Source organism: Orycteropus afer, unplaced genomic scaffold (assembly GCF_000298275.1).
Source record: "Orycteropus afer afer isolate SDZICR_OR568_19922 unplaced genomic scaffold, OryAfe1.0 scaffold00488, whole genome shotgun sequence".
Classification (NCBI taxonomy): domain Eukaryota; kingdom Metazoa; phylum Chordata; class Mammalia; order Tubulidentata; family Orycteropodidae; genus Orycteropus; species Orycteropus afer.
The window spans coordinates 668910-693307 of record NW_006922075.1 but is presented as its reverse complement, the minus strand read 5'-3'; the positions used below and the strand labels follow the sequence as shown (position 1 = coordinate 693307).

At 39.1% G+C, this 24398-nt stretch overlaps 1 protein-coding gene across 1 annotated transcript in view; it reads left to right on the top strand.

Annotated features, from left to right (window-relative positions):
* BORCS5 (BLOC-1 related complex subunit 5) overlaps window positions 1-24398 on the top strand; it is a 97121-nt gene that overhangs the window by 67553 nt on the left and 5170 nt on the right. The window contains exon 3 of the mRNA XM_007955012.2: window positions 6175-6332. Within this exon, the coding sequence (XP_007953203.1) occupies window positions 6175-6332 (158 nt within the window). The remainder of the gene's footprint in view (window positions 1-6174; window positions 6333-24398) is intronic.

Here is a 24398-nt window from a genome sequence, read left to right as displayed (position 1 = left end):
TGGGTCTACTGGTAAGTATTTGGACATTCATTGTCTTCTTTTCCTACTTTTCTGTTTGAAAATTTACACAAGAAAGGAAAACAATAACCATAAAGAGCACTTATAGAACTTATAAAACAAAAAATTTCAAAGGTGATATATTTTTTCATTGCCTATGAATAGCAAGGGTTCATATATTATTAAAGTTGGTAGGTAAGAATCACAATGGGTGTAAACTCAGAGGCTCTCAGAGGTTAGGCAGGTAATGTGAATGAGTGAAGTGGGCTGGGCATTAGACAGCAGGAGTAGGCAGTATGGAGACTGAGAGAACAGGGGAGTATATACCCCATGTGAAGCATTCAGAATTTAAAACAAAGGGAAAATCAATGTATATTCAAAATAAAACACTTAACAAGAGTTGACTTTGGCCATCAGCCAGCAGTTTGTGTCTCTGAAAAATGACAAAATTCACTACCTCTAAATAAATCTGGCTTTCTGCCCTTCCTCCTCTTATCAGAAGACTGTTGTGATTTACCCATCACTCTGAAGGAGATGGGTTCCTGACACCTGAGAGTGATAGGAAAACTTTGTATTCATTGCCTCTGGAATTCACCACAACTTTGTTGCTTCAGTGGTAGAAAAAGTGGACCAGCTTCTTTTTTCTCTCCCCTGTCTTACTTCATCTATGGTCTGGGGCAGGACTTGTGACAGATTTTCAGAGATCCTTGTTTGTGAGTCAAGGAAGCTCATCCTTCTTCTTTTATTTTTTCTCCTGCAACTTGCTTTTGCTTTTTTTAAAATAATACTTTATTGTGTTTAAGGTGAAAGTTTACACAGAAAATGAGGTCCCGGTTTAACAGTTTCTACACAAATTACTCAGTAATACTGTTTACGTTTTTCACACTGTATCATCATTCTCATCCATTCCATACTGTACCATTTAGGAGGCACACTCTGATGATAGACCCTACCTGGGCTTTGTTTTTAGAGGACTTGGAGGGGGAGCTATTTTGCCTTACAAGGATGACTTAAAATGTAATTCCTGTCACTTTGAAGTTGGTTGGGCAATTTAATTTGAACACTTTAGAATGTCTTCTAGACCTGTCAGCTTTCTTGAAATCCTTTCACTTTTTTTTTTTTTTTTTTTAAGAGAAAACTATGGGTTTTGTTTTGTTAGCTTGAAAACTAAGGTTGACTTCTATACCCTCTGCTTCAGATTTCTGGTAGCTTGGGATGGCCCTGTAGCAGATTCAAACTGAGACCAGGTCTTCTGCTGTTATAATCAGTGCTGCAGTGAACAGTCTTGTATATGCATTCTACATCATTTAGCATGTGTGCTAATGTAGCTGTAAGTTCTTGGTAGTAAAATTGCTACATCAAAGGATGTAAGCATTTGTAGTTTGGATATCTGTGCCAAATTGCCCTCTATAGAGGTGTTAACAGCAATGCCTGTTTCCTCACAGCACCACCTATAGAATTTTTATCATACATTTTTTTTTGTATTTTTACCTTTTTGGTAAGTGTAATACAGGATTAGTGAAATTTTCATTTCTGTTTTTCTTATTTTGAGTGAGTGGAGTGTACTTCTCTTATGTTAGAGGCATTGGTATTTCCTTTTCTGTGAAATGCCTCTTCATATCCTTTCTTTTACTGATTGATTACTTGGTAATATCTAGGAGCTCTTTATTTATTAGGAAGCTTACCTTACCCTTTGTGAAATGAGCTGCAGATATTTTTCCTTTTTTTAAATTTTACTTATAGTGTATTTTGCTGTGAGTTTTTTTTTTTTTTTTTTTTTTTAATCCATTTCTTTACCGTCTCTTCCCCTCCCCTCCCATCCCTGGTAACCAACAAAGAAAATTTCCTTCCCTGTGTAAACCTTTTCTTGAGTTTTTATAATAAAGGGCTCATATAGTATTTGTCCTTCTGTGATTGACTTATTTCATTTAGCATAATGTCTTCCAAGTTCCACATTATAAGGTGATTCACTGATTCTTCGTTTTTAGTGTTGATTCTTCTCTTCAGTGTTGCATGGTATTCCATTGTGTGTATGTACCATAGTTTGGTTATCCAGTAATCTGTTGATGGGCATTTAGGTTGTTTCCATCTCTTTGCTATTGTTAATAGTGCTGTGATGAGCGTGGGTGTGCATAATAATCTATTCGTGCTCCGGATCTCACTTCTTTAGGATATATTCCTGGTAATGGGATTGCTGGATCAAATGATATTTCTATTTCCAACTTTTTAAGAATGTGCCATACCATTTTCTGCAGTGGTTGTACCATTTTACAATCCCACCAGCAGTGTGTAAGTGCTTCAGTCTCTCCACACTCTCACCAGCATTTGTTGTTTTCTGTTCTGTTGAACTTTGCTGTTATCACTGGAGTGAGATGATACCTCATTGTTTTGATTTGCATCTTTCTAATGGGAGCTCTGGTAGCATAGTGGGTAGGGCACTTGACTGCTAACCAGAAGGCTGGCAGTTCAAACCCACCAGCCACTCCCTGGAAGGAAGATGGGGCAAATCTACTTCCGTAGTGATACTGGCTCGGAAACCCAAGGAGGGGTCACTATGAGTCGAGTCAAATTCGATGGCACATAACAACATAACAATGGCTAGTAATCACAAGCATTTCTTCACGTGTATGTGGGCTGCCAGGAAGAGTATTGATTTTTGTGTTGTTGAATTTATCAATATTTCTTTTGTTTCTTTTATGGCTTTTGTCTCATTATCCTGGCAAACTACTAATGGCAAATCATTGATTTCTCTTTTCATGATACTCCTTCCTTTTTACTCCTTCAGTCTTTGCTTGATGGCCAAAAAACTTTTGGTAAAGCCTCCCTTGAAGTCTGCATCTTTGGGGCTGTATTCCTTATCAGTGATAGGTTGTCCATGTTGTGTTAGGACATTTTAGTGGCCTGAAGAATCCCCATTTTCTTGGTACAGGCACTCTGGAAAATGGTTTGGCAATTTCTTATAAATCTAAATATGCAATTAACACGTGACCCAGCCATTGTACCTTTGGGCATTTATCACAGAGAAATGAAAGCTTACGTTTACACAGAAACCTGTATATGACTGTTCATAGCAACTTTGTTTGTAATAGCTAGAGATTGCTTACACACACACACACACACACACACAGATGTCCTTCAACAGGTGAAAGGTTAAACTGTGGTACATAGATAACCACACAATACTACTCAGAAATAAAAAGGAACAGACTGTTGCTATATGTTATGACATAAATGAATTGCTAGGATATTATGTTGGGTGAAAAAAAAAGCCAGTTCCTAACAGTTACATATGGTAGGATTCCATTTATATAACATTTTGAAATAACAAAATTTTAGAAATGGCGAACAGATCAGTGGTTGCTAAGGGTTAAGGATGAGGAATGGCATGAGAGAGGCGGATGTGGTAATAAAAGAGCGTATTGAGGTGATAGAACATTCAGTATCTGACTATGGTGGTAGATACATTAACCTACATGTGAAACAATTGTATAGAGCTACATACATGTACACACATGAGTATAAGTGAAACTGAGAAACTAGGTAATCTGAATGTTATCAGTGGATTGAATCAGTGTAGTATCCTGGTTGTCATATTATATTGTAGTTTTTGCTAAATGTTACCAGTTAGGGGGATTGGATAAAGAGTTCACTGAATCTCTCTGTATTATTTCATAAAATTGTGTGAACCTATAGTGATTTTGGGAGCTCTGGTAGCATAGTGCCTAACTGCTAACCAGAAGACTGGCGGTTCAAACCCACCAGCCACTCCTCGGAAGGAAGGTTGGGCAATCCTACTTCCATAGTGATACTGCCTCGGAAACCCAAGGAGTGTCGCTATGAGTCGGGGCCTACTTGATGGCAAATAACAACAACATAGTGATTTCAGTAGGAATTCCAATTAAGAAAAATCCCTATTTCTGCAAATACAAGATTTACCAGACGATACTACCTGGAGGCAGGTTCGGTTGGACTAACAGATGCTCTTCTGTGTTGGGCTCAGCAGTAGAATACCAGAATACCTGAGGGAACTAGGGATGGCTGTGGAATATGGAAGAACGGAGCAGCACCTCAAGTTCTAATTGTGCGCTCTTCTCTGTCAAGCCAGATGGAGATCTGAGCACATTTGCCAGCATTTCTGAACATTCCCTGGGACAACCCAGCTGGGTAGTTCATCAGGCAGCCTGTTTTCTGAGAAAAGGAACACTGGCCTAAATTCTAATATCTCAGAACAAGTGAGGAGTTGACATGTTGGTTGGGGAGCAAGAGTGAGGAAGACCAGTTTTCACATGCATGGATCCATTGTGATCATGCCCAGAATGTGCCCTAGTGTCATACACATGTCCATGTACTTTATGTTCTGTTGTTGGCTCTGTATGGAACAGAGCATGACTTCACATCCCACTGCCATCGAGTCAATTCTGACTCATAGAGACCTCCATTGCATTGGTTTTCCGAGGTAATAAATCTTTATGGAAGTAGATTGCCCCCATTTTCTTTCTGCAGAGTGGCTGGTGGGTTTGAACCACCAACCTTCTGGTTAGCAGTCAAATGCCCTTATGCACTGAGCCACCAGAGCTCCAAAGTGTGGTGGTGAGGATTCCTGTGACGAAGTCTCAATGAGGCCAAAACTGTGCCCATAATAATATTTAGACATTATTTTCAAATACTCTCATTCTTTTACAAGTGTACGTGGAGTTTTCCAGAGATCACATGACATGTGAAATAGCCACAGATTAAATGCAGAAGCAGATACGAGAATCTACTTATTTCTATTAAGCCAGATATTAAGAAGACTTACAAAAAATGTAAACAAATACCACTCTTCTCACTTTTTTGTTTTAGAAAATACAGCTATTTCCCTTAAAATAGATTTGTGTGCAAATATATAATTAGTTTATTATTGTTGTTTTAAATGACTTAATACATATTTTAAAAATTTCTCAGGTAATTTCTAAGAGGTGAATAATGATAGATAAAACTACCTAAACAAAAGCTCTTGGGAGGGTCCTCAATAATTTTTGAAAGTGTAAAGTGTCCTGACACAAGTTTGAGAACTCTTGGCTTGGCTAAAAGCACTTAACTAAAACTCAGTAGGCTTGAGTTTTAGTCAGAATTTTGCTGTGAGACCTTGGGTAAGTCATTTAGCCGCTTTACTTGATTTTGTTCTCTGAAAGTGCTAATAATTATCCTGTACCAGCCATTCCTCGGAAGGAAGATGGGGCAATCTACTTCTGTAGTGATACTGCCTCAGAAACCCAAGGAGGGGGGTCACTATGAGTTGGATCCGACTTGACGGCACATAACAACACCACCACCACACACCTTAAAGAAAAGTAAGATCTTTTAATGTGAAAGGACTTGCAAATACAATGTCTTATGCAAATATAATGGGATTTAATAGTTATACAACTAAACTGATGTTGAAATGTAAAGAATGAAAGTTTCTGGTGTATTAGCTGATAGTCTATATGCTTTTTAAATCTTTTCATTTCCTAGTGGTTTCTTTGTACAGTTTATTACCTTTTTCTTGCTTTTTAGCTTAACCATTTTATTGATTAAAAGAAATTACATAAATACATCTTCCAAAGTGTTCAGTGTGGAAGGGATGTATATTCCTGATACCTTGAAATACAAAAAACAAAAACAAACTCATTGCCATCAAGTCAGGTCCAACTCATAGCAACCCCTCCTTGCGTTTCTGAGGTGGTATCTCTATGGAAGTAGATTGCCCAGTCTTCCTTCAGAGGAGTGGCTGATGTGTTTGAACTGCCAGCCTAATGGTTAGCAGTCAGATGCCTTAGGCAGTATACCACCAGAGCTCCTGATACCTTGAAATAGAGTCATATAAAAGATACATCAGGAACTCTGTCTTGGTGAAACCATTTACTAGCTGTGTGACTTTAGGGAAGTTACTTAACCTCTCTGTCTTGGTTTCCTCATCTGTAAAATGGGGCTAATAGTACCTTACTTTCCAGGGCAGTTATGAGCACAACAAGTAATGTACAGGAAATACTCTGCCAAGTACCTTGCATAAAATAGACGCTTCATAAATCATCATTGCTATGATTGTCATTAATATGTAACAAAAGTAAACTCATTAAACTGTCCCTTGATTTACAGGTTTATTAGCAGTAGTTTCTATTTCATTTGATTTCATTCTTTTTTTCTGCTTTGAAGGGCTGTTGAGTGGCCAGACTTCCCCAACAAATACCAAACTGGAGAAATTGGATTCTCAGCAGGTCTTGCAGCTCTGCCTCCGATATCAGGATCACCTGCATCAGTGTGCAGAGGCCGTTGCTTTTGATCAGAATGCTTTGGTTAAAAGAATCAAAGAGGTAACATACTGGGGGAAAATAACGTTGCTGACTCATTGTGATTCCCTGTGCCTCCTGAATCTGTTTCTACTGGGCAGAATAGCCAGTGATGCTAGTTTTATGGGAAGTAGTCATTTTCTAACTAAGACTTGATGTGTTTCCATTGTTTCAGGAAGATTCTTTCCCAGCAGTAAAATGTAATGGTGAAAAGAGTAGTCCCTAGATCTAGACTAAACTAGAGTTTAAATCTTGGTTCATAACGTACTTGCTTGGGCAAGTTACTTTATTTTTATCTCAGTTTCCTCACTTCAAAAATGGGGGTAATAGTAGTGAGTGACCTTAAGGGTTGAATGAAGATTAAATCGCTCACTAAATGTAACCACTTTTTCAAACTCCAGAGAAGTAGTTCTTGACCCTGGTTGTGTGTTAGAATCGTCTGGGATACCTTTTCCTCCAATATATCACACATATACTGAAGTAGACAAATACAGTGAACCTTCATGTACTCATTATTTGCCACTACAGTCACCAGCTTGTGAATATGCTTGTTTCATCCATACCCCCTACTCACTGCCCTCCAGCTGACTTAATTTTTAGTAAATCCCAGACATCGCATTTTATTCATAAAAATTCAGTATGTGATTTTGAAAGTAAAGGATTCTTTTTTTAAAAAAGTTTTACTTTAAATCAATGTTAGGGACAAATTACAAAAATAATTCAGACTCCCTGTTTATCCCTCAGCCAGCTTCCACTAAAGTTAACATCTTATATAACCTTAGTACAGTGATCAAAACCAGGTAATTAACATTGGTACAATACTCTCAACTAAGACCTTATTTGAATTTCACCAGTTTTTCCATTAAACACAACCACAGGACTGTTATCATATTTAAAATACTTAACAATGGTATTTCATTAAGTATAGCTGAGGTGCTTTTAAGAAAATCCTGATGCCTAGGTCTCATTCAAAACCAATTAGATCAAAATCTTTGAAGGAGGGTGGGAAGAGGATGGGGGAAGGTGGGCAGTAGTATTTGTGTCCTAGGTTATTCTAATATGTACAGTGTTCTGGAGCATTCATTTTAAAAAATTAAACTGAATTTAAAATTCTGTTTCAAGAACTTTGGGATTCACTTTGAATAGTTAGTTGTTATCCAGGATTGTTACAAAACACAAAACAGTACTCAACAGTACTGAGCAGCACCTCAGTAGCTTTCTTAGGGCAGAGGAAGTGAACACTGTTAGGATTTTCATTGGTGATTTAATGTCTCTGTTGTTAAATGTTAACAAACTCTTGAAACATACACATCCATCTATGTTCACTTCAAACCTAATGGTTGGAATTAGTCACTTCCAAATGAATACATCAGAGGATGTAGTTTTGATCAAACACGAACTCTAATATTATTCCAGATGTTTCCTGGAAATTTGGTTAGAAATGTGAGGAAGTAACATAATGCTATATGTGTTGAAAAGTAAGGGGACTAAACCATGGAGAATATATATTAATGGAAGTGTAGAACATAGACAAACCAAATCCCATAAAGTTGCAGTGCCAGTGATCACTTAAGTTTGGATCAAAGGGAAACATGGCTATAACCATTTCTGGCTCAGATAAAAGAAAATTAAAGAGTTAGCTAAGATTTCATGTTGTTAAATTTGGACGATGCTCTTGAATGAAAAGTTTATGTTTTGCAAATGTGTGTATGTGAGAAGGGAGAAGAAAAATGGAGGCAACTTCCTTCATAATCAGTGTATTGTAATGTACTTTGACCATTAGTTTCCTTAGTGGCTATAGGATGATCCCTCAGTCAGCCACCCAGCCTTGGGTTGAAGACCTACTTGGTGTGAGATCTTTTGGTGGTTACAGAGAAAAATGATATAGCCCTGCTATCTGAGAGCTTAGCCTAGATGAAGGAACAAAGATACACAGAAGAGCGATATAAAAGAAAAGGCAGTTGAGGTGGAGAGTGCCCAATTGTGGTTTATAACTGGAGTTCAGAAGAATTACACATCAGGAGATCCTGGAACAGTTGAGCTTTAAGTTCAGTCTTAAAGGAAAACCAGGATTTGGGAAATGAATGGAGAGAAGGAGGGAGCGTTGCTGGTTGCAAGATCAACTTGACACTGGGGCTTCCAAGGACAATAGAAACTAGCTGACTTTTAATAAACTTGTTGAAAGGCATCTGCTCTGCGTGAGGAAACATTGAATGAATGTTGGGATCGGAAGGATCTTAGCCATCCTGGTCCAGTGCCCTCGGTATTTAGATGCAGAAAATGAAGGATATTAGAGAGAGTGAGCAGTTTGCCCAGGGTCATAAAGTGAGATAGTGGTTAGAATTACGGGATTAAAAGTGGGTAAATATCCAAGGAGAATTTTTTGTTCTTCTGTTTTTTACAAGGGGCAAACTTAAACATGTTTATAGGTTGAGGGGAAGGAGCCAGAAGACAAGATGGAAGATAAAGGAAAGAAAGAGAATTCTTAGAGTGAAGTTCTTAGAAGGAGAGAGAGTGTAGGATTCATTTTGAGAGAACAGAGAACATGCAGGCAAGTTTGTAAGAGGACACGCACTTGATCAGTCACACCTGAGGGGACTGTGTTCTCTGAAGACAAAGAGAGATCATTTGTTGAGAGCAGTCATGGTAATTTGCTAGTACACCTGCTGTCACTTACCGACTGTCTTGTTATTGTCGCATTTATGACAATAGTAAGAAAATCTACTACCCAACTATTTTGTGCCTTAACAATGTATGTCTGACAGTAACAAATGCTGAGGTGCAAGGCAAGATTAGCACTGACTGTGTTGGTTAAGGTTATGTATCAGCTTGGCTGGGCTGTGATTCTGCTGGGTTTGGCAGTGATGTAATGATGTAATTTGACAGTGATGTAATTATGTATTACAGCAATGATGTAATTTAATGATGTAGTCATCCTCCATTTTGTGATCTGATGTGATCATTTTCCATTTTTGCATAATGCCAGTTTTCACATGGAACCATGTTGATAAATGAGGAAAGGGTGTACCACTGTTGTGAGCATTGTAAGTCATTAAGGATGTAGCTGAGGTAGGAAAACTTGTATTTGTGGATGGTTTGGCATAGTGGTTCTGAATGCAGATTCCAGAGTCACATTGCCTGGGTTTAAATCTTGGCAAATCTTGCTTCTAACTAGCTGTGTGACCTTGGGCAAGTTACTTAATCTTTTTGAGCCTCAGTTTCCTCTTTGGTTAAATAGTGACTGGAAGAATGTCTCCCTCAGAAAGGTTTTTGTGAGGGTTAAATGAGTTACTCTCTGTAAAGTTACTAGGACCCTGTCTGTCATGTCGTAAGCACTATAGTGTTACCACATGTTATCCCTGTAAATATAAATATTGACTAAATGAGAAAGACCTGCCTTTATTGCAATGAATTGGTCCAAAGGAAGTTTCTTGATACTGGTAGCAGCTAAAGTAATGGCTCATTTTAAGCTCTGCCCTTCACAACCCAAGTATGGTAAAGAACTAATGTTTAAAGCCCACTCTGGTTTCCTTTAAGTGCTGCATGATTTCTTTCATGCCATGAATATGTGATTTTTGGAATTTTTGTACTTTATTGTTTATTCTGCTTGGTAGATAGCAAACTGGTGCCTGGGGAATTCATAGGAAATAGGAAACTGTGCGGTGACAAATGATAGTCCTTTATGTCTAGGCTGTGGATACATCACTTACCATTTCAGTGATTTTCTGTGATATGTCATCATTTAAGCACTGAAGTTGGCAGTTTTAGGTCACATCTATCATTGAAGTTCAGGTTAACTAGGCAAAGGAGAAGGGAACATGCTTCTTCCCCACATGTGTGCTTTCCCTGGGGCCTGAGGAGCAGGGAGAGGGAGGAAGCCAGGTGGCAAATATACAACCCCACGAAGTAATGATTAAGACATTTGGAGCTTCTCTAGTCACTGACCTGGATTGACATTCAATGGGAATCCTGTTTCTGCCCCACTCTAGTTGCTGCAGTGCTCAGTGTGCTCACTCTTCTATGCCAAAAAGTTTGAAGATAGCTACCTATCTGACAGACTGGAAGTGATCCATATATGGATATGGATATCCATATATATAAAGAATGGTGATCCAGCAGAATGCAAAAATTAGTATTACACACAAGTAAAATTTTGCTGAAGATAATTCAAAAACAGTTGTAGTAGTAGTACATTAACAAGGAACTGCCACAAATTCTGGCTGGCTTCAGAAGAGGGCATGGAAGGATGAATATCACTGCTGATGTTAGATGGATCTTGGCTAAAGATAAAGAATACCAGAAGAATGTTTTCCTGTGTTTTATTGACTATGCAAAGGCATTCAACTGTGTGGATTATAACAAATTATGGATAATGTTGCAAAGAATGGGAATTCCAGAACACTTAATTGTGCTCATGAGGAACTTGTGTATAGATCAAGAGGCATTTGTTTGAACTGAACAAGGACTGCATAGTTTAAAATCAGGAAGGGCGTGCATCAGGGTTGTATCCTTGCATCATGCTTACTCAGTCTGCATGCTAAGCAAATAATACAAGAAACCGGACTGTATGAAGAAGAATGTGGCATCAGTATTGGAACATAAGCAACATCATGATAAATGGAAAAAGATTGAAGTTGTCAGGAATTTTGTTTTACTTGCATCCACAATCAATGCCCATGGAAGCAGCAGTCAAAAAATGAGTGAGATATGGCACTGGGCAAAAGACCTCTCTAAAGTATTAAAAAGCAAAGATGTCACTTTGAGGACTAAGCCTGACCCAAGCTGTGGTATTTTCAGTTGCCTCATATGCATGTGAAAGCTTGACAATGAATAAGTAGGACCAAAGAAAAATTGATACCTTTGAATTAGGGTGTTGGCAAAGAATATTGGAGAAGAGTGAACAAATATGTTTTGGAAGAAGTACAGCCAGAATGCTCCTTAGAAGTGAGGATAGTGAGACTTCATGTTACATACTTTGGACGTGTTATCAGGAAGGACCAGTAGGACATCCTGGTTGGAAAAGTAGATGGTCAGTGAAAAAGAAGAATACCCTCAATGTGGTGGCTTGACACAGTGTCTGCAGTAGTGGGCTCAAACATAGCAGCAATTGTGGATGGCCCAGGACCAGCAGCGTTTCCTTCTTTTGTACATAGGATTGGTATGAGTTGGAACCAACTCAGTGGCACCGAACAATAAGAGCTAGTTGCTATCAGTGGATAAATATCTTCTTAGATCTGAATTCCTTTTTAAATAAGATACAGCCACTAGGTTATTTTGTTGCCGTTATTGTGTGCTTGTATAAAGGCCTTAAGGCTAAATTAATGATTTGATGCTGGTAGTCCATGTGTTTTTCATTCTTAGATACATTGATAAGCATGTTGTTTTAGCATAAACCAACATGAAGCATCAAAGGAAGGTTTAGAGGAACAGAGTTGAAATCCTTACAAAGCCACATGATTATGCAGGGTTGTAAAGAGACCCTAATATTATCTAATTCAGCCCTTTCATTGCACAAATAAAGAAACCAAGGTCCTTGGAGTTTACTTGGGACTTGTTCAAAGTCAGTCTACTAATGACCAGGATGGTACTAGAGGATGAGTCTTCCTGATTGCCAGTCCTCGTGTGCATTTTACCATGCCATTTATGATCTCCTTCTTTGAAATCCTTCATTTCGTTTTCAGTTATTCCTTTTCACACTGTAGGCACTCACTCAGTCAGTGTTGGAAGGAATGCATGAGAGCTACCATTCGTGCATGCATTTGCACACAGAGCTGGGCAGGAATTTCTGTTGACAGTACTATAATGTGTAAGACTAGATGGAACCATTTTCCAAGTGTTTGACAACACTTCCTGCACTGTGTTTCCTCCCATGGGGGTGGGGGATAGATTGAGCAAGGTGAAATGATTTGCTCACAGTGCTGCACAGAGAATCAGCATCTGAACTGGAATCGGCATTCACTCGAAAGCCTGGTTAACATGAGCCAGTGGCCAGGTGAGACTGTTGCTTTAAATGACAACATTCTTAGATTCCTGTTGTTGCTTTTAAACATATTCTGGTACCAGTTGCTGTTCTTGACCTCAAATTATAAAATGGGTTGTGAGTACTTATTTTAAAACTATAAGAGCATTGAGATGTTGGGCTTCTTTTTGCTGAAATATGGAAACAAGGCATGTCAAGAAAGCTTTGTATTTTTTTCTGTCTAACAAATTGCTCTGATGTAAATTTCAGGTTGAGACCTTAAAACAAATATAGTTTTGCCCTTTCTTGTCCTTTGCATAACCTTTCTTTTCTGTAAGAAATACAAATGGTCCTTTGGCTGTCAGGAAATACAAATGGGAGATTGGGCTTATTCTGGCTTGTCTAGCTGTAAGATATTCTGTACAGTGCTTCCTTGGACCTAGCCTCATACTTCCTTTATACCAACACTGCCCTGCCAGAAGACAAAAATCCTGGAAGAAGGCCAAATCTAGTTTATTACTTGCCTGTTCAAAATGTATGGTTATGTTTTTTGGCAAGGCATGCGCAAACTCCAGTTATTTACATGGCTTGAACCAGTTCAAACTAGTAATGGCCAACCCACAGAAACTGGAACAGATCCAAATTTGTAAAATGTGAGTATACAGGAATGATAGCCAAAAACCAAAAAAACAAAGTCAATGCCATTGAGTCAGGTCCAACTCATAGCGACCCCTCCTTCAGTTTCTGAGGCGGTATCACTATGGAAGTAGATTGCCCAACCTTCATTCCGAGGAGTGGCTGGTGGGTTTGAACCACCAGCCTTCTGGTTAGCAATCAAATGCCTTAGGCACTACACCACCAGAGCTCCCAGAATGATAGCCAGTACAGGAAAAATTAGAAGTCAAACCCTGGAATGGGAGACTCAAAAGAGGTATAGTAAGCTCTTTCCGGAACCTGATACAGGGGATTGAATTATTGCCCGAACTGTTGAGAGCAACACATATTCAGCACAGCGTGGTTGGCCACTGTCTTTGAGCTGGGTGCCATTGTTTCCAACTCTACTGGTCGAGAGATTTAATTGTGCAAAAAGGATGTGGGTGCTGTGTTATCTGACCTTCTCTAATTTCAAGAGGAGGAGAGAGAATCACCATTGGCATCAACAGCCCAAGGCTGATGCCTATGAAGTGAGGGTCAGACATGCCACCACCCTCCAACTTTCTTGTGCATTCTGATATCAACCATCCCTCCCATGGCACACTCTGCTTCTCTGCTGGTTTGGGAGTTCTGGTCAAAGTGATGTGTGACACAGGTTTGGTTCATAAGAACCTCCCATATTTGTACCCATTCCAAAGAAAGGTGATCCCACAGATTGTGGAAATTATAGAACAATATCATTAATATCGCATGCAAGTAAGATCTTACTGAAGATAATTCAAAAACGGTTGCAGCAGTATATTGACAGAGAACTTCCAGAGGTGCAAGCCAGATTCAGAAGAGGACGTGGAACAAGGGATACCATAGCTGTTGTCAGATGGATCTTGGCTCAAGGCAGAGAATACCAGAAAGATGTCTACTTGTGTTTTATTGACTATGCAAAGGCATTTGATTGTGTGGATCATGACAAATTATGGATAACATTGAGAAGAATGGGAATTCCCGAGCACTTGATTGTACTCATGAGGAACCTGTACCTTGACCAGAAGGCTGTCATTCAAACGGAACAAGGGGACACTGCATGGTTTAAAATCAGAAAGGGAGTGCGTCAGGGTTGTATCCTTTCCCCACACTTATTCAATCTATATGCTGAGCAAATAATCCGAGAAGCTGGACTATATGAAGAAAAATGTGGTATCAGGATTGGAGGAAGAATCATTAACAACCTGAGATATGTAGACGATACAACTTGGCTTGCTGAAAGTGAGGATGACTTGAGGCACTTACTGATGAAGGTTGAAGAATACAGTCTGCAGTATGGATTACGTCTCAATATAAAGAAAACAAAAATCCTCACAACTGGACCAATGAGCAGCATCACAATAAATGGAGAGAAGATTGAGGTTGTCAAAGAATTCATGTTGCATGGTTCTACAATCGATGCCAATGGAAGCAGCAGTCAGGACATTAGACAATGTGTAGCATTGGAAAAGTCAACCGTGAAGGAACTGTTTCAAGTGCTGAGGAGCAAGGATATCTCCTTGAGGACTAAGGTGCACTTGACACAAGCCATAATATTTCCAGTTGCCTCGTATGCATGTAAGAGCTGGACAATGAATAAGGAAGACCGAAGAGGAGTTGATGCTTTTGAGTTGTGGTGCTGGCAAAGAATGCTGAAAGTACCATGGACTGCTAAAAGAACTAACAGATCTGTCCTGGAGGAAGTGCACCCAAAATGCTCCTTGGAAGCGAGAATGGCCAGACTTCGTCTCACCACCTATTTTGGTCATGTTGTCAGAAGGGACCATTCCTTGGAGAAGGATGTCATGCTTGGTAGGGTGGAGGGTCGACGAAAGAGGGGGAGGCCTTCAACGAGATGGATTGACACAGTGGCTATGATGATGGGCTCAAGTATAGCAGGGATCGTGGAGCTGGCGTGGGATCAGGCGGTGTTTCGTTCTGCTGTGCATGGGGTTGCTATGAGTCGGAAACGACTCGGCAGAGCCTAACAACAACAACAACATCCTCTTTCCCTTTCAGCCAAGTATATGCTACCATCAATGAGGTCTTTGGGGATGACAGTATTACAAGATGGGAGAAGCCTGAATCCCTAAACTACTCAATGGAGAAAAGTCACCTGCTAACCAGGAACATTCTCCTAGAACAAGAGCAAGAAATAAACTTCCGTTGCATTTGAGAGATAACCAAAATAGGTCAGAAGGTGTAGTCTTTATGTGTGCCCTAGGTTGTACTAAATTTTGAGCTACATTTTGAACATCTATGTCATCTTTGAACTAACATTATTAAAATGCATCTGTATCCTGTGAGATTCAGAAGGTCTGTGCAGAGTTCCATAGTAAATTTCACTTCAAGTCCTCCTGCCAATGTAAAACCAAATGATACTAGGAAAAGATTTATACTATTAATATTAAGTAAAAAGGACTAACATATAGCATTATATATTCAGTATGATTTCAACTATATTAAATACTCTTAAAAAATGATTAGAAGAAAACTCAGTTAATTACAGTTGCTCTTTGGAGATAAGATTATAAGTGCTTTTCTTGTTTGTTTATTTTGTTTAGCCTGATACTTTCCACTTTGCTGTATTTTATAAAATTCTATCTGGAACATGAAATTTTTTTTCCTCTCAAAGTTGGAGATACTTCTGTTGTCTTTTTTCCTCAAAATGTGTGAGCCTTATAAGGGTTCCCTGCCTGCAGATTTTTTTAACCAACAAGATAAGAATATGCTCTTCTGAGTTTTTTATGCATATGCATTTACACGTCCATTTCATTTATTAACTTATTGAGCTCAATGCCAGCCTCTGTTAGATGTTAGGGATATATTACTGAACAAAACAGACAAAAATCCCTTCACTCATGGCCCTAATGTTCCACTGGAGAAACATAGTAAATAAGGTAAAAAGTAAGATATACAGGTGTACCTAGGAGATATTGTGGGTTTGGTTCCAGACCACTGCAGTAGAGCAAAGACCACAATGAAGCAGGTCCCATGAATTTTTTGTTTCCCAGTGTATATAAAAGTTATCTTTACACTGTACTGCAGATATTAAGTGTGTGATAGCATCATGAAAAAGTGAGAAATACTGTAGAATTACTAAAACGTAAGAGACATACAGTGAATACATGTTGTTGGAAAAATCGTGCTGATAGACTTGCTCGACACAAGGTTGCCATAAACCTTCAATGTGTTTTAAAAAACAGGGTACCTATGAAGTGCAATAAACTTAAGCAAAATAGGAGTGAAGTATGTGTGTTTATCTTGTAAGGTGGTGATAAAAATCACCAAAACTAAACTCACTGCCATCGAGTCGGACCCGACTCATAGCGACCCCTCCTTGGGTTTCGAGGCAGTATCTCTACAGAAGTAGATTGCTCCATCTTCTTTCCGAGGAGTCTGGTAGGTTTAAACCGCCAGCCTTCTGGTTAACAGTCACATGCCTTTGGCACTACGCCACCAGAGCTCCCAAGATGGTGATAAGTGCTAACAAGTCTCATAATTCTCCTCTTCATAACTCTATCTGTGCCTAAAATTTATCAATTTTTTTGGCCAGTAGCAATCACAGTACCCAAGATTCTATTCATTATTAACAGTCTGCTCATTGTCATACTTATCTGGTCATTCTGAACTGGAGTCTCATTTGCTGTCTATGTTATTGGGAGGACACTTGCACATCTATACTCTTTTAAAAACATATTTTATTCTCTTTGGTCTCAAGGATTTCCAAAGGATTTCTCTAGGACGTGGCCCTAGATTTTAAGGGAATGTTCTCTTACCCATCCTGACAAACTATACTTTATTATTGTAAAGGTTAAGTTGACACCCTGGCATTACTCCACAGTTCTCATTCTACACATGAGTACTTACCAATTGTCTAAGGTCACCTTAAACCATTACTAGAAATTGCCCATGTATAAAGTTACAGTGACAGCCAATCTGCAGCTCCCATCAGATGGTATAATGAATGGTAAATGCTTTGCAGGGTGTTAAGGAGTTATATAAATGAAAGGATTATTTTTTTGGAGTAGAAATCAGGTATTTCAAAGGCAGCAAGACCGACAAGGAGGTGATGGAGGTTCTCATGCATTCTGTAGAAGTAGGAACATGAGTGGTACAGTTACAGTGTAGTTTTAGTAATAGTTTCTTCCTATATTCCAAGGTACCTCAGCCTCTTCCCTTTCCCTTCTGGAAGTTTACAAATTCTCTCTTTCACCTTTGCTGAAACTTAGATTTTCTGAATCAGTCAGTCACTCACCTGCCTTTCCATCTCACATTATATTAGTCAAAGCTGTGTTTTGCAAAATCTGCTAAACTCAGACTGCTTTCTGGTTCCCACTCATACTCTTTGCCTTCTACAGTGCTCCTTCCTGTTCAAATGTCTTCTATACTTTTGCTGATTACTCCTGTACTCCCACCAAGGCTCAGCTCACATGTCAACAGCCTATACATCAAGTATTTCTGGTTCCCTTGGTCAGAGGAATCTCCCTCTTCAGTTTTCTCTGCTGCTTAGTAAATGTTTGCTGGATGTAGTTATTAAGGTGTCACCTCAGTTCTCCACAGGGGTAGTGATATGGGCCTTGTGACTCTAGAACAGGCTCTCACATGTCAGGGGAGATTGTCCAGCATAGTGTTTAGGAGCACACAGTCTGTGGCATCAATTGCTAGATTTAGCAAAATTGTTACATTATTGTCATTTTCACTATATTGCCACCATGGACATCCTCATCATCCCAGGTATCTGTGGTTCTTCAGACTAGGGTGGAGGATTTTAGCTGTAAAATACCACTTCCACACCACCTTCAAGATCTGTTCTCTACTTAGAGTCAAAAAAGAGTTGCATTCACAGATAGTTTGGGTGCATAAACACGGGAATTAAGAACACGTATAGTTTCCCATTGTTTAGTCACCTTAGCTCAGGTTTCAAAGCATTCCGTTTGTCACTGAGGTCATGCTTGCTTTACTTCCTTTTAATCCTAGACAGTGGAAAGAGAGGTCCAGATACTGACCTTGCTCCCAGATTTTCTTTACCCTCCACTCATTCCATCTGCTGACATGGCTTCTCCAACTCCTCCCCTAATGTAGTAGTAATAGTATTTTAGCTGTCGATTTTTTCTTTTTTTTACATGTTTACCATGTGCCTAGTCTAGAATAAGCATTTTATATACATAATCATTGACAGCTGACAGATAAAGAAACTGAGATTCAGAGACTTGAAAAGTAATTTGTTTAAGGTTATACCATTTTAAATGGAAGAGCTGTGTCTCAAACCTTTATCTGTAACCAATACTCAAGACTCCAAAGCCCATGCGTTTTTTTCTGTACTGTTCTTTTTGCTTTCCCTTCAATTTTTTAACTAAAGGCTTTTTACTTCCGTGGTCCTTTCCTTCAACTAAAGTCCAAACACTACCCCTGATCCAGTATTCCTTTAGAATGTTTCTTTGATTGCTTCACGAGTATACTGTTTCATTCAAAAGCAATCCTTGTAGGATGCAGCCCCATTAAACAAAATAATAATCTTGGAGACCACACATTTAAGTCTTTAAATGTTAGCTCTGCCTACTTCTGGGGCACCTTTGCCACACTCCAGACCATTGTTTTGAAAATGTCTTTCACTGGTATGTCAGAGTACTGTAATAATTAAGGTGGATAAAGAGATGCAATCCAGAAAACTTAGGGGCTTCTTTATCCCCACTGCTGCTCTAATGTGATTGCCCAGAGGGCCCTCTTAGTCAGTCGTCGAGTACAGCGGGATGCCAGGCCTGTTGCACAACAGGGAGGGACATCTTGAGGAGGCAGAGGATTTTCTAAGATGTTTATGTGTGCCTGTCATGAAGTCTAGGGAAAGCTCTCCCAAGCAAGAAAGAAGAGTTGAGATTCTTACTTCAAACTTGTTTGGTTTTTTTTTTTAAAATCTCTGATTGACCTTTTCTTTTCCTATTTTTCAGTGCCACTTTCCAGCCCTTTTTGGAGTCAGGGGTTGGGAAGGGTAATCTGCCAGAGTTCAACATGTTTCAGGAGTTCTGGTGGCACAGTGGCTAAGAGCGTGACTGCTAACCGAAAGATTGGTGGTTCAAATAGCTCCTCCATGGGAGAAAGATGCAGCAGTCTGCTTCCATGAAGATTATAGTCTTGGAAACCCTGTGCTGGGGCATTTCTCCTCTGTCCTATAGGGTTGGAATTGACTCAGCGGCAGTGGGTTTGGTTTTTTTGGGGGGTTAACATGTTTAAGTTTTTGAAATTGCTTAAAGGTTTTGGGATTTCTTTCCTGCCTTCCCTCCTAGACATAGAAGTAAGGCTCAGAAGGCATAAGGGGAAGTTGGCAGCTCATTAAAACAAAGCGATGTAATTCAAATTCCCGAGACCCTAGTATCTCTTAATTCTCTTGATGAACCAAAGAAAATTTATTTCTTTACTGAAACAGTTAGATACATTGTTTGAACAAAGGAAGCAGGGTCACTTCAAAATGTCCAGTATGTGGTAATCAGTGCCAGCCTGTGGTGTAACCAATGAAAACATTGGTGACAGGCTGCCCATTGTTTGTCCATTGTGCAACAGGAAACGGCAGACTAATAAGGAGCTAGAGAAGGTTCATGTAATTCCAGAAGGAAGTAAACAGTACATACAGATTTGACTAATACTCTTCTAATTGCAGGTCTAGGCCCACCTAAGCAGGTTCCTATTCCTAATGGATACAGAGATGTTTGTTTGATTTGATTTTGTCATTTGGTTTTGATGACATCAAGTAATGATAAATTTTTACTTTCCTTACGAACAGTAATTGTGTCTTGAAAAACTTTGTTTTCTATCACAGTTGTCATACACAATTATAATTTGTTGGACAATGTAGAACTAACTATGGAAAAGAAAATGCTGTCAGCAGGAAAGAGTTACTTCAGACAATTGACAGTAATGTGGTGGGGCTAGGTATCAGGAGATCTGGATCCCAGTTCAGGCTCTGTCAGTACTACTTCTGTGAGCCTAGGCAGACTGCTTAACCCTTCTGGACCAGTCTTCATCTGTGAAAGGAGTAGGATTGAATGATCTCTTAAGACCCTTTCAGCTGAAAAAATTCTATGTTCTAAGCCCCCTGATGAGGTCAAGGATTGTGAAATGCTTGTTCAAGTGAAATGTCAGAGTACAAAGTGTACAAACAGACTTTACCAGTGAAAATGTCATTGAAGTTTATCTGCTAACAAATAGTTTATTCCCTTTAGCCTCCTCTCAGAGTTTGTTTTGTGAATGTCCATGTTATGTCTGATAATTCATTATTATTTTTGCTATTAACAAAATAAATACTGGTGGTTAAATTAGAAATATAAGTGTTCCTCTACTCCCTTCAAAAACTAAAAGTTACCATTTAAGTTAATCTGTTAAGGATTTTGAAAAGCTTTTGCACATACTGCTCCACATGGTATATATTTAATTGAAATGAAGTGACATTTGAATTAAGTAGCTTTGTAGAAAAGATATGTCAAGGGAATAGTACAAAGCCTGACTTATAATAGATACTCAGTAGATGCTAGTTGTAACTGTTATATTCCATTAACTGAAATACTTAGGGAATTACTAAGTATTATGTACTGTGTTCTCCCTGCATAATCATCCTAATATATGGGCACAGGTTACCAAAAGAAATAGTCTCACTGCTATGTATTTAATATTTTGGTTTTGGTGGAGCATTTGGATTGAGATTTGCCAGGGAGGGGTTTTTCTTCTTGTCTGAATTGCAGATGAAAGATATGCATATGAAAATAACTGACGAGAGTTTATTCTTATAAACTGCCATTGCAAGCTGTTGTCTTCAGAAACAGGGTCACTTTAAAATGTCTAGTATGTGGTATTTGGTGCCATTCAGCCTGTGGTGCAGTTAATGAAAACATCTGGCCGTTGTTTGTCCACTGTATAAGAAAGACATTCCACAGAGATAAGATTCCCACAGAGGACTCCCAAATTCTCGGTGGGAATAGTGGTCTGGATGAAGGGTGGGAGCCAGATAACTAGTTGACCCTGAGAGGTTTTTGTAGTAGCCTAGCATACCCTAACCATTATAATCTGTGAGTTCCCACTTGGGGTCGACAGATGGAAGTGCGTAGAGATAGAAAATGGAGTGTGGGCTAGAATGTGCCACATTTTAATTGGTGGCAGGGGGCATTCTACTCTCTAAAGTGGAGACAGCTAATAAGGGGTCAAAGACAAAATCAGGAGGCAGCTGATGAATGAAACCTGGGCCAACTAGGTTCTTAGCGTGGAAGAACAATTTTACAGAAGATGCTTCCAGTCAGAAGGAAGGTTAAGAATGTGGCCAGTATTGGGTCAGTTTAAGAACAAGTAAGGAATGTTTCAGATGATTGCTGAGAACACTATTTTGAGGGATCCATCGCTTGTCTTTTGGGGTCACTGGATGCATGGTATTGATAATGTAAAGATTCAGGATTAGAATGAGCACAGCTTTTTACCTTGGACTGTTATGCTTGCAGACTCAGCCATTGTCTTGGTTTATGGTAAAGAAAACAAACAAACAAAAAAACTTTTTATTTGACCTTAGCAATTTGTTTTAGAACCACTTTGATTTAGCCCAGAATTGCCAAGTAGATTTCATCATCTTTGTGAACTCTGATCATTTCAAATTGGCCATATTGGATCCAGTGTCAAGAAGGGTTCTGAAACCAAGTCAGGCTTAAGCAACAGATGTGATGGGTTACTGATACCTGTCATAGGTGTGGAAGAAGGAATTAAAAATCCTTGAGTATATTTTTTTATTTTATTATTTTTAGAAATTGAGATATAATTCACATACCATAAAATCACCTCTTTAAAGTGTATTGTTGTTGTTGTTGTTGTTGTTATGTGCCGTTGAGTTGGACCCGACTCATAGTGACCTCTCCTTGGGTTTCCGAGGCAGTATCACTACGGAAGTAGATTGTCCCATCTTCTTTCCGAGGAGTGGCTGGTGGGTTTGAACCGCCAGCCTTCTGGTTAGCAGTCAAGTGCCTTAGGCACTATGCTACCAGAGCTCCCTTGAGCTCTGGTAGCGTAGTGCTTAAAGCACTTAACCGCGCACCAGAAGGCTGGCGGTTCAAACCCACCAGCCACTCCTCGGAAGGAAGGTTGGGCAATCCTACTTCCGTAGTGATACTGCCTCGGAAACCCAAGGAGGGGTCGCTATGAGTCGGGGTTGACTCAACGGCAAACAACAACAACATAGTTCAGTGAATTTTAGTATATTGACAAGGTTACACAACTATCATCCTTACCTAATTCCAGAATACTTTCATTACCCACCCTCACCCCCACCCCACCCCGAAAAAAAACCCCTTACCAATTAGCAGTCACTTCCCACTCTCCCTCTCCCCAGCTTATAATCTATTTTTTGTCTTTCTCTTTTTTTTTTAATTGTGATTTGGGTGAAGATTTACAGAGCAAATTCACTTTCCATACAGCAGTTCACATATACTTTGTCTCATGTCTGCATAATGTTTTGAGGAAGTGGTAAACTGTTTTCCACAGCAGTTGTACCATTTTACATTCCCATCAGCATTGTGTAAGGATTCAAATTTCTTCACATCCTTGCTAACACTTGTTAAGGTCTGTCTTTTTATGTTAGTCATCCTAGTGAGTGTGGTATCTTACTGTGGTTTTGATTTGTATTTCTCTAACGAGCCGAAGGTTGGGCAATCCTACTTCCGTAGTGATACTGCCGTGGAAACCCAAGGAGGGGTCGCTATGAGTCGGGGCCGACTCCACGGCACATAACAACAACAACAATGAACTAATAGGAGCTCTGGTAGTGTAGTGCCTAAGGCACTTGACTGCTAACCAGAAGGCTGGCAGTTCAAACCCACCAGCCACTCCTTAGAAGGAAGGTTGGGCAATCTACTTCCATAGTGATACTGCCTCGGAAATCCAAGGAGGGGTCACTATGAGTCAGGTCTGACTCGATGGCACATAACAACAACAACAACAATGAACTAATGATGTTGAACGTATTTCCATGTGCTTATTGGCCATTTGTATATCTTTGGAGAAATGACATGAGCTCTGTTTGCAATGGCAGATTTGCCTTTGGGACAGTACTAATTTACAGATTTCTGCTAACTGCTCTCTAGTTAGAAGAATTGGTAGTTCTCAGTTTCAGAAATTTAGGAGAAGGGTGGCTATTAAAGCTTTATGTAAAACATTATAGCAATTTTGTATGAATATAATCATAAAATTTGGGAATTTCTTAGTTTTATTTTAGTACCATGAAAAAAAAATCTCCAAGCATATTTGGCCATTCAGTGGAATTTATTATAATAATATAATCTTACATTTTTACAGCTTTGTTCAGTTTTCAGATCATTCATATTTCATCTCATTTATGATCTTTATAACATTATGTGAGATAAGATAGACTGGTGTTATTATTCTTATTTTTTAAAAGAAGAAGCTGGAACTCTGTCATTTGTCCAAGGTCATACAACTAGTAGGATTTAAATTCATTTCTGTCTGTTGAACCCAAATAAAATCGGCCTTGAGACTGAAGTCAGCTGAGAGAGATCACACTAAGAGCTCAAATTACTTCATAAAGGGAGAGATGATGACTTTTCTATACATAGTCTTGATGAAGTCTTTAGACAGTCTTTTTTCTTTTGAACATTTCTTTTAAACTTAAATAACTTAGGAATGGCAAAAGAAACAGTAAGCACTTCTATTTCCTATTGATCATTTGGACGAGTTTTGTTAACTGTGGAACACAGTTTTCCTACTTATTTTTCTTTTGACTTATAATAAGTTATTAAACTTGCTTTTGACCATTTATACATATTTACAACTTAAGTTTTTAAAATTCAAGATGTACAATATCTTTATGAAGCTCTTACTGTTATTTCACAAATCGTTTCTAACTTAAAACTATAAGCCTTTGTAGTATGTATCATTACTTTGAAAACTTTACCTTTAAATTACATTAAATATGGCAACATATTTCATAGGATGCCTCATGCAAGCCAGTATCAAAGTTGTTTATAGTTGGAAATTTTTTAAATGGTTATTTTATCAGGAAAGCTCTGGGACACAGTGGGTAAGGCATTCAGCTGCAAACCAGAAGGTCAGCAGTTTAAACCCACCAGCTGCTCTGAAGGAGAAAGATGAGGAGGCAGTCTGCTTTCATAAAGATTTACAGCCTTGGAAGCCCTTTGGGGCAGTTCAACTCTGTCCTATGGCATTACTGTGAATTGGAACAGATTTAGTGGCAGTGGGTTTGGTTTTGGTTTTCATCAGGAAGTTGTACATAGCAAAATTTTTGAAGCTGTGTACTCTTACTGTAGGGAGCTCTGGTAGCATAGTGGCTAAGTCACTTGCCTGCTAACCAGAAGGCTGACGGTTCAAACCCACCAGCCACTCCTCGGAAGGAAGGTTGGGCAATCCTACTTCCGTAGTGATACTGCCTTGGAAACCCAAGGAGGGGTCGCTAT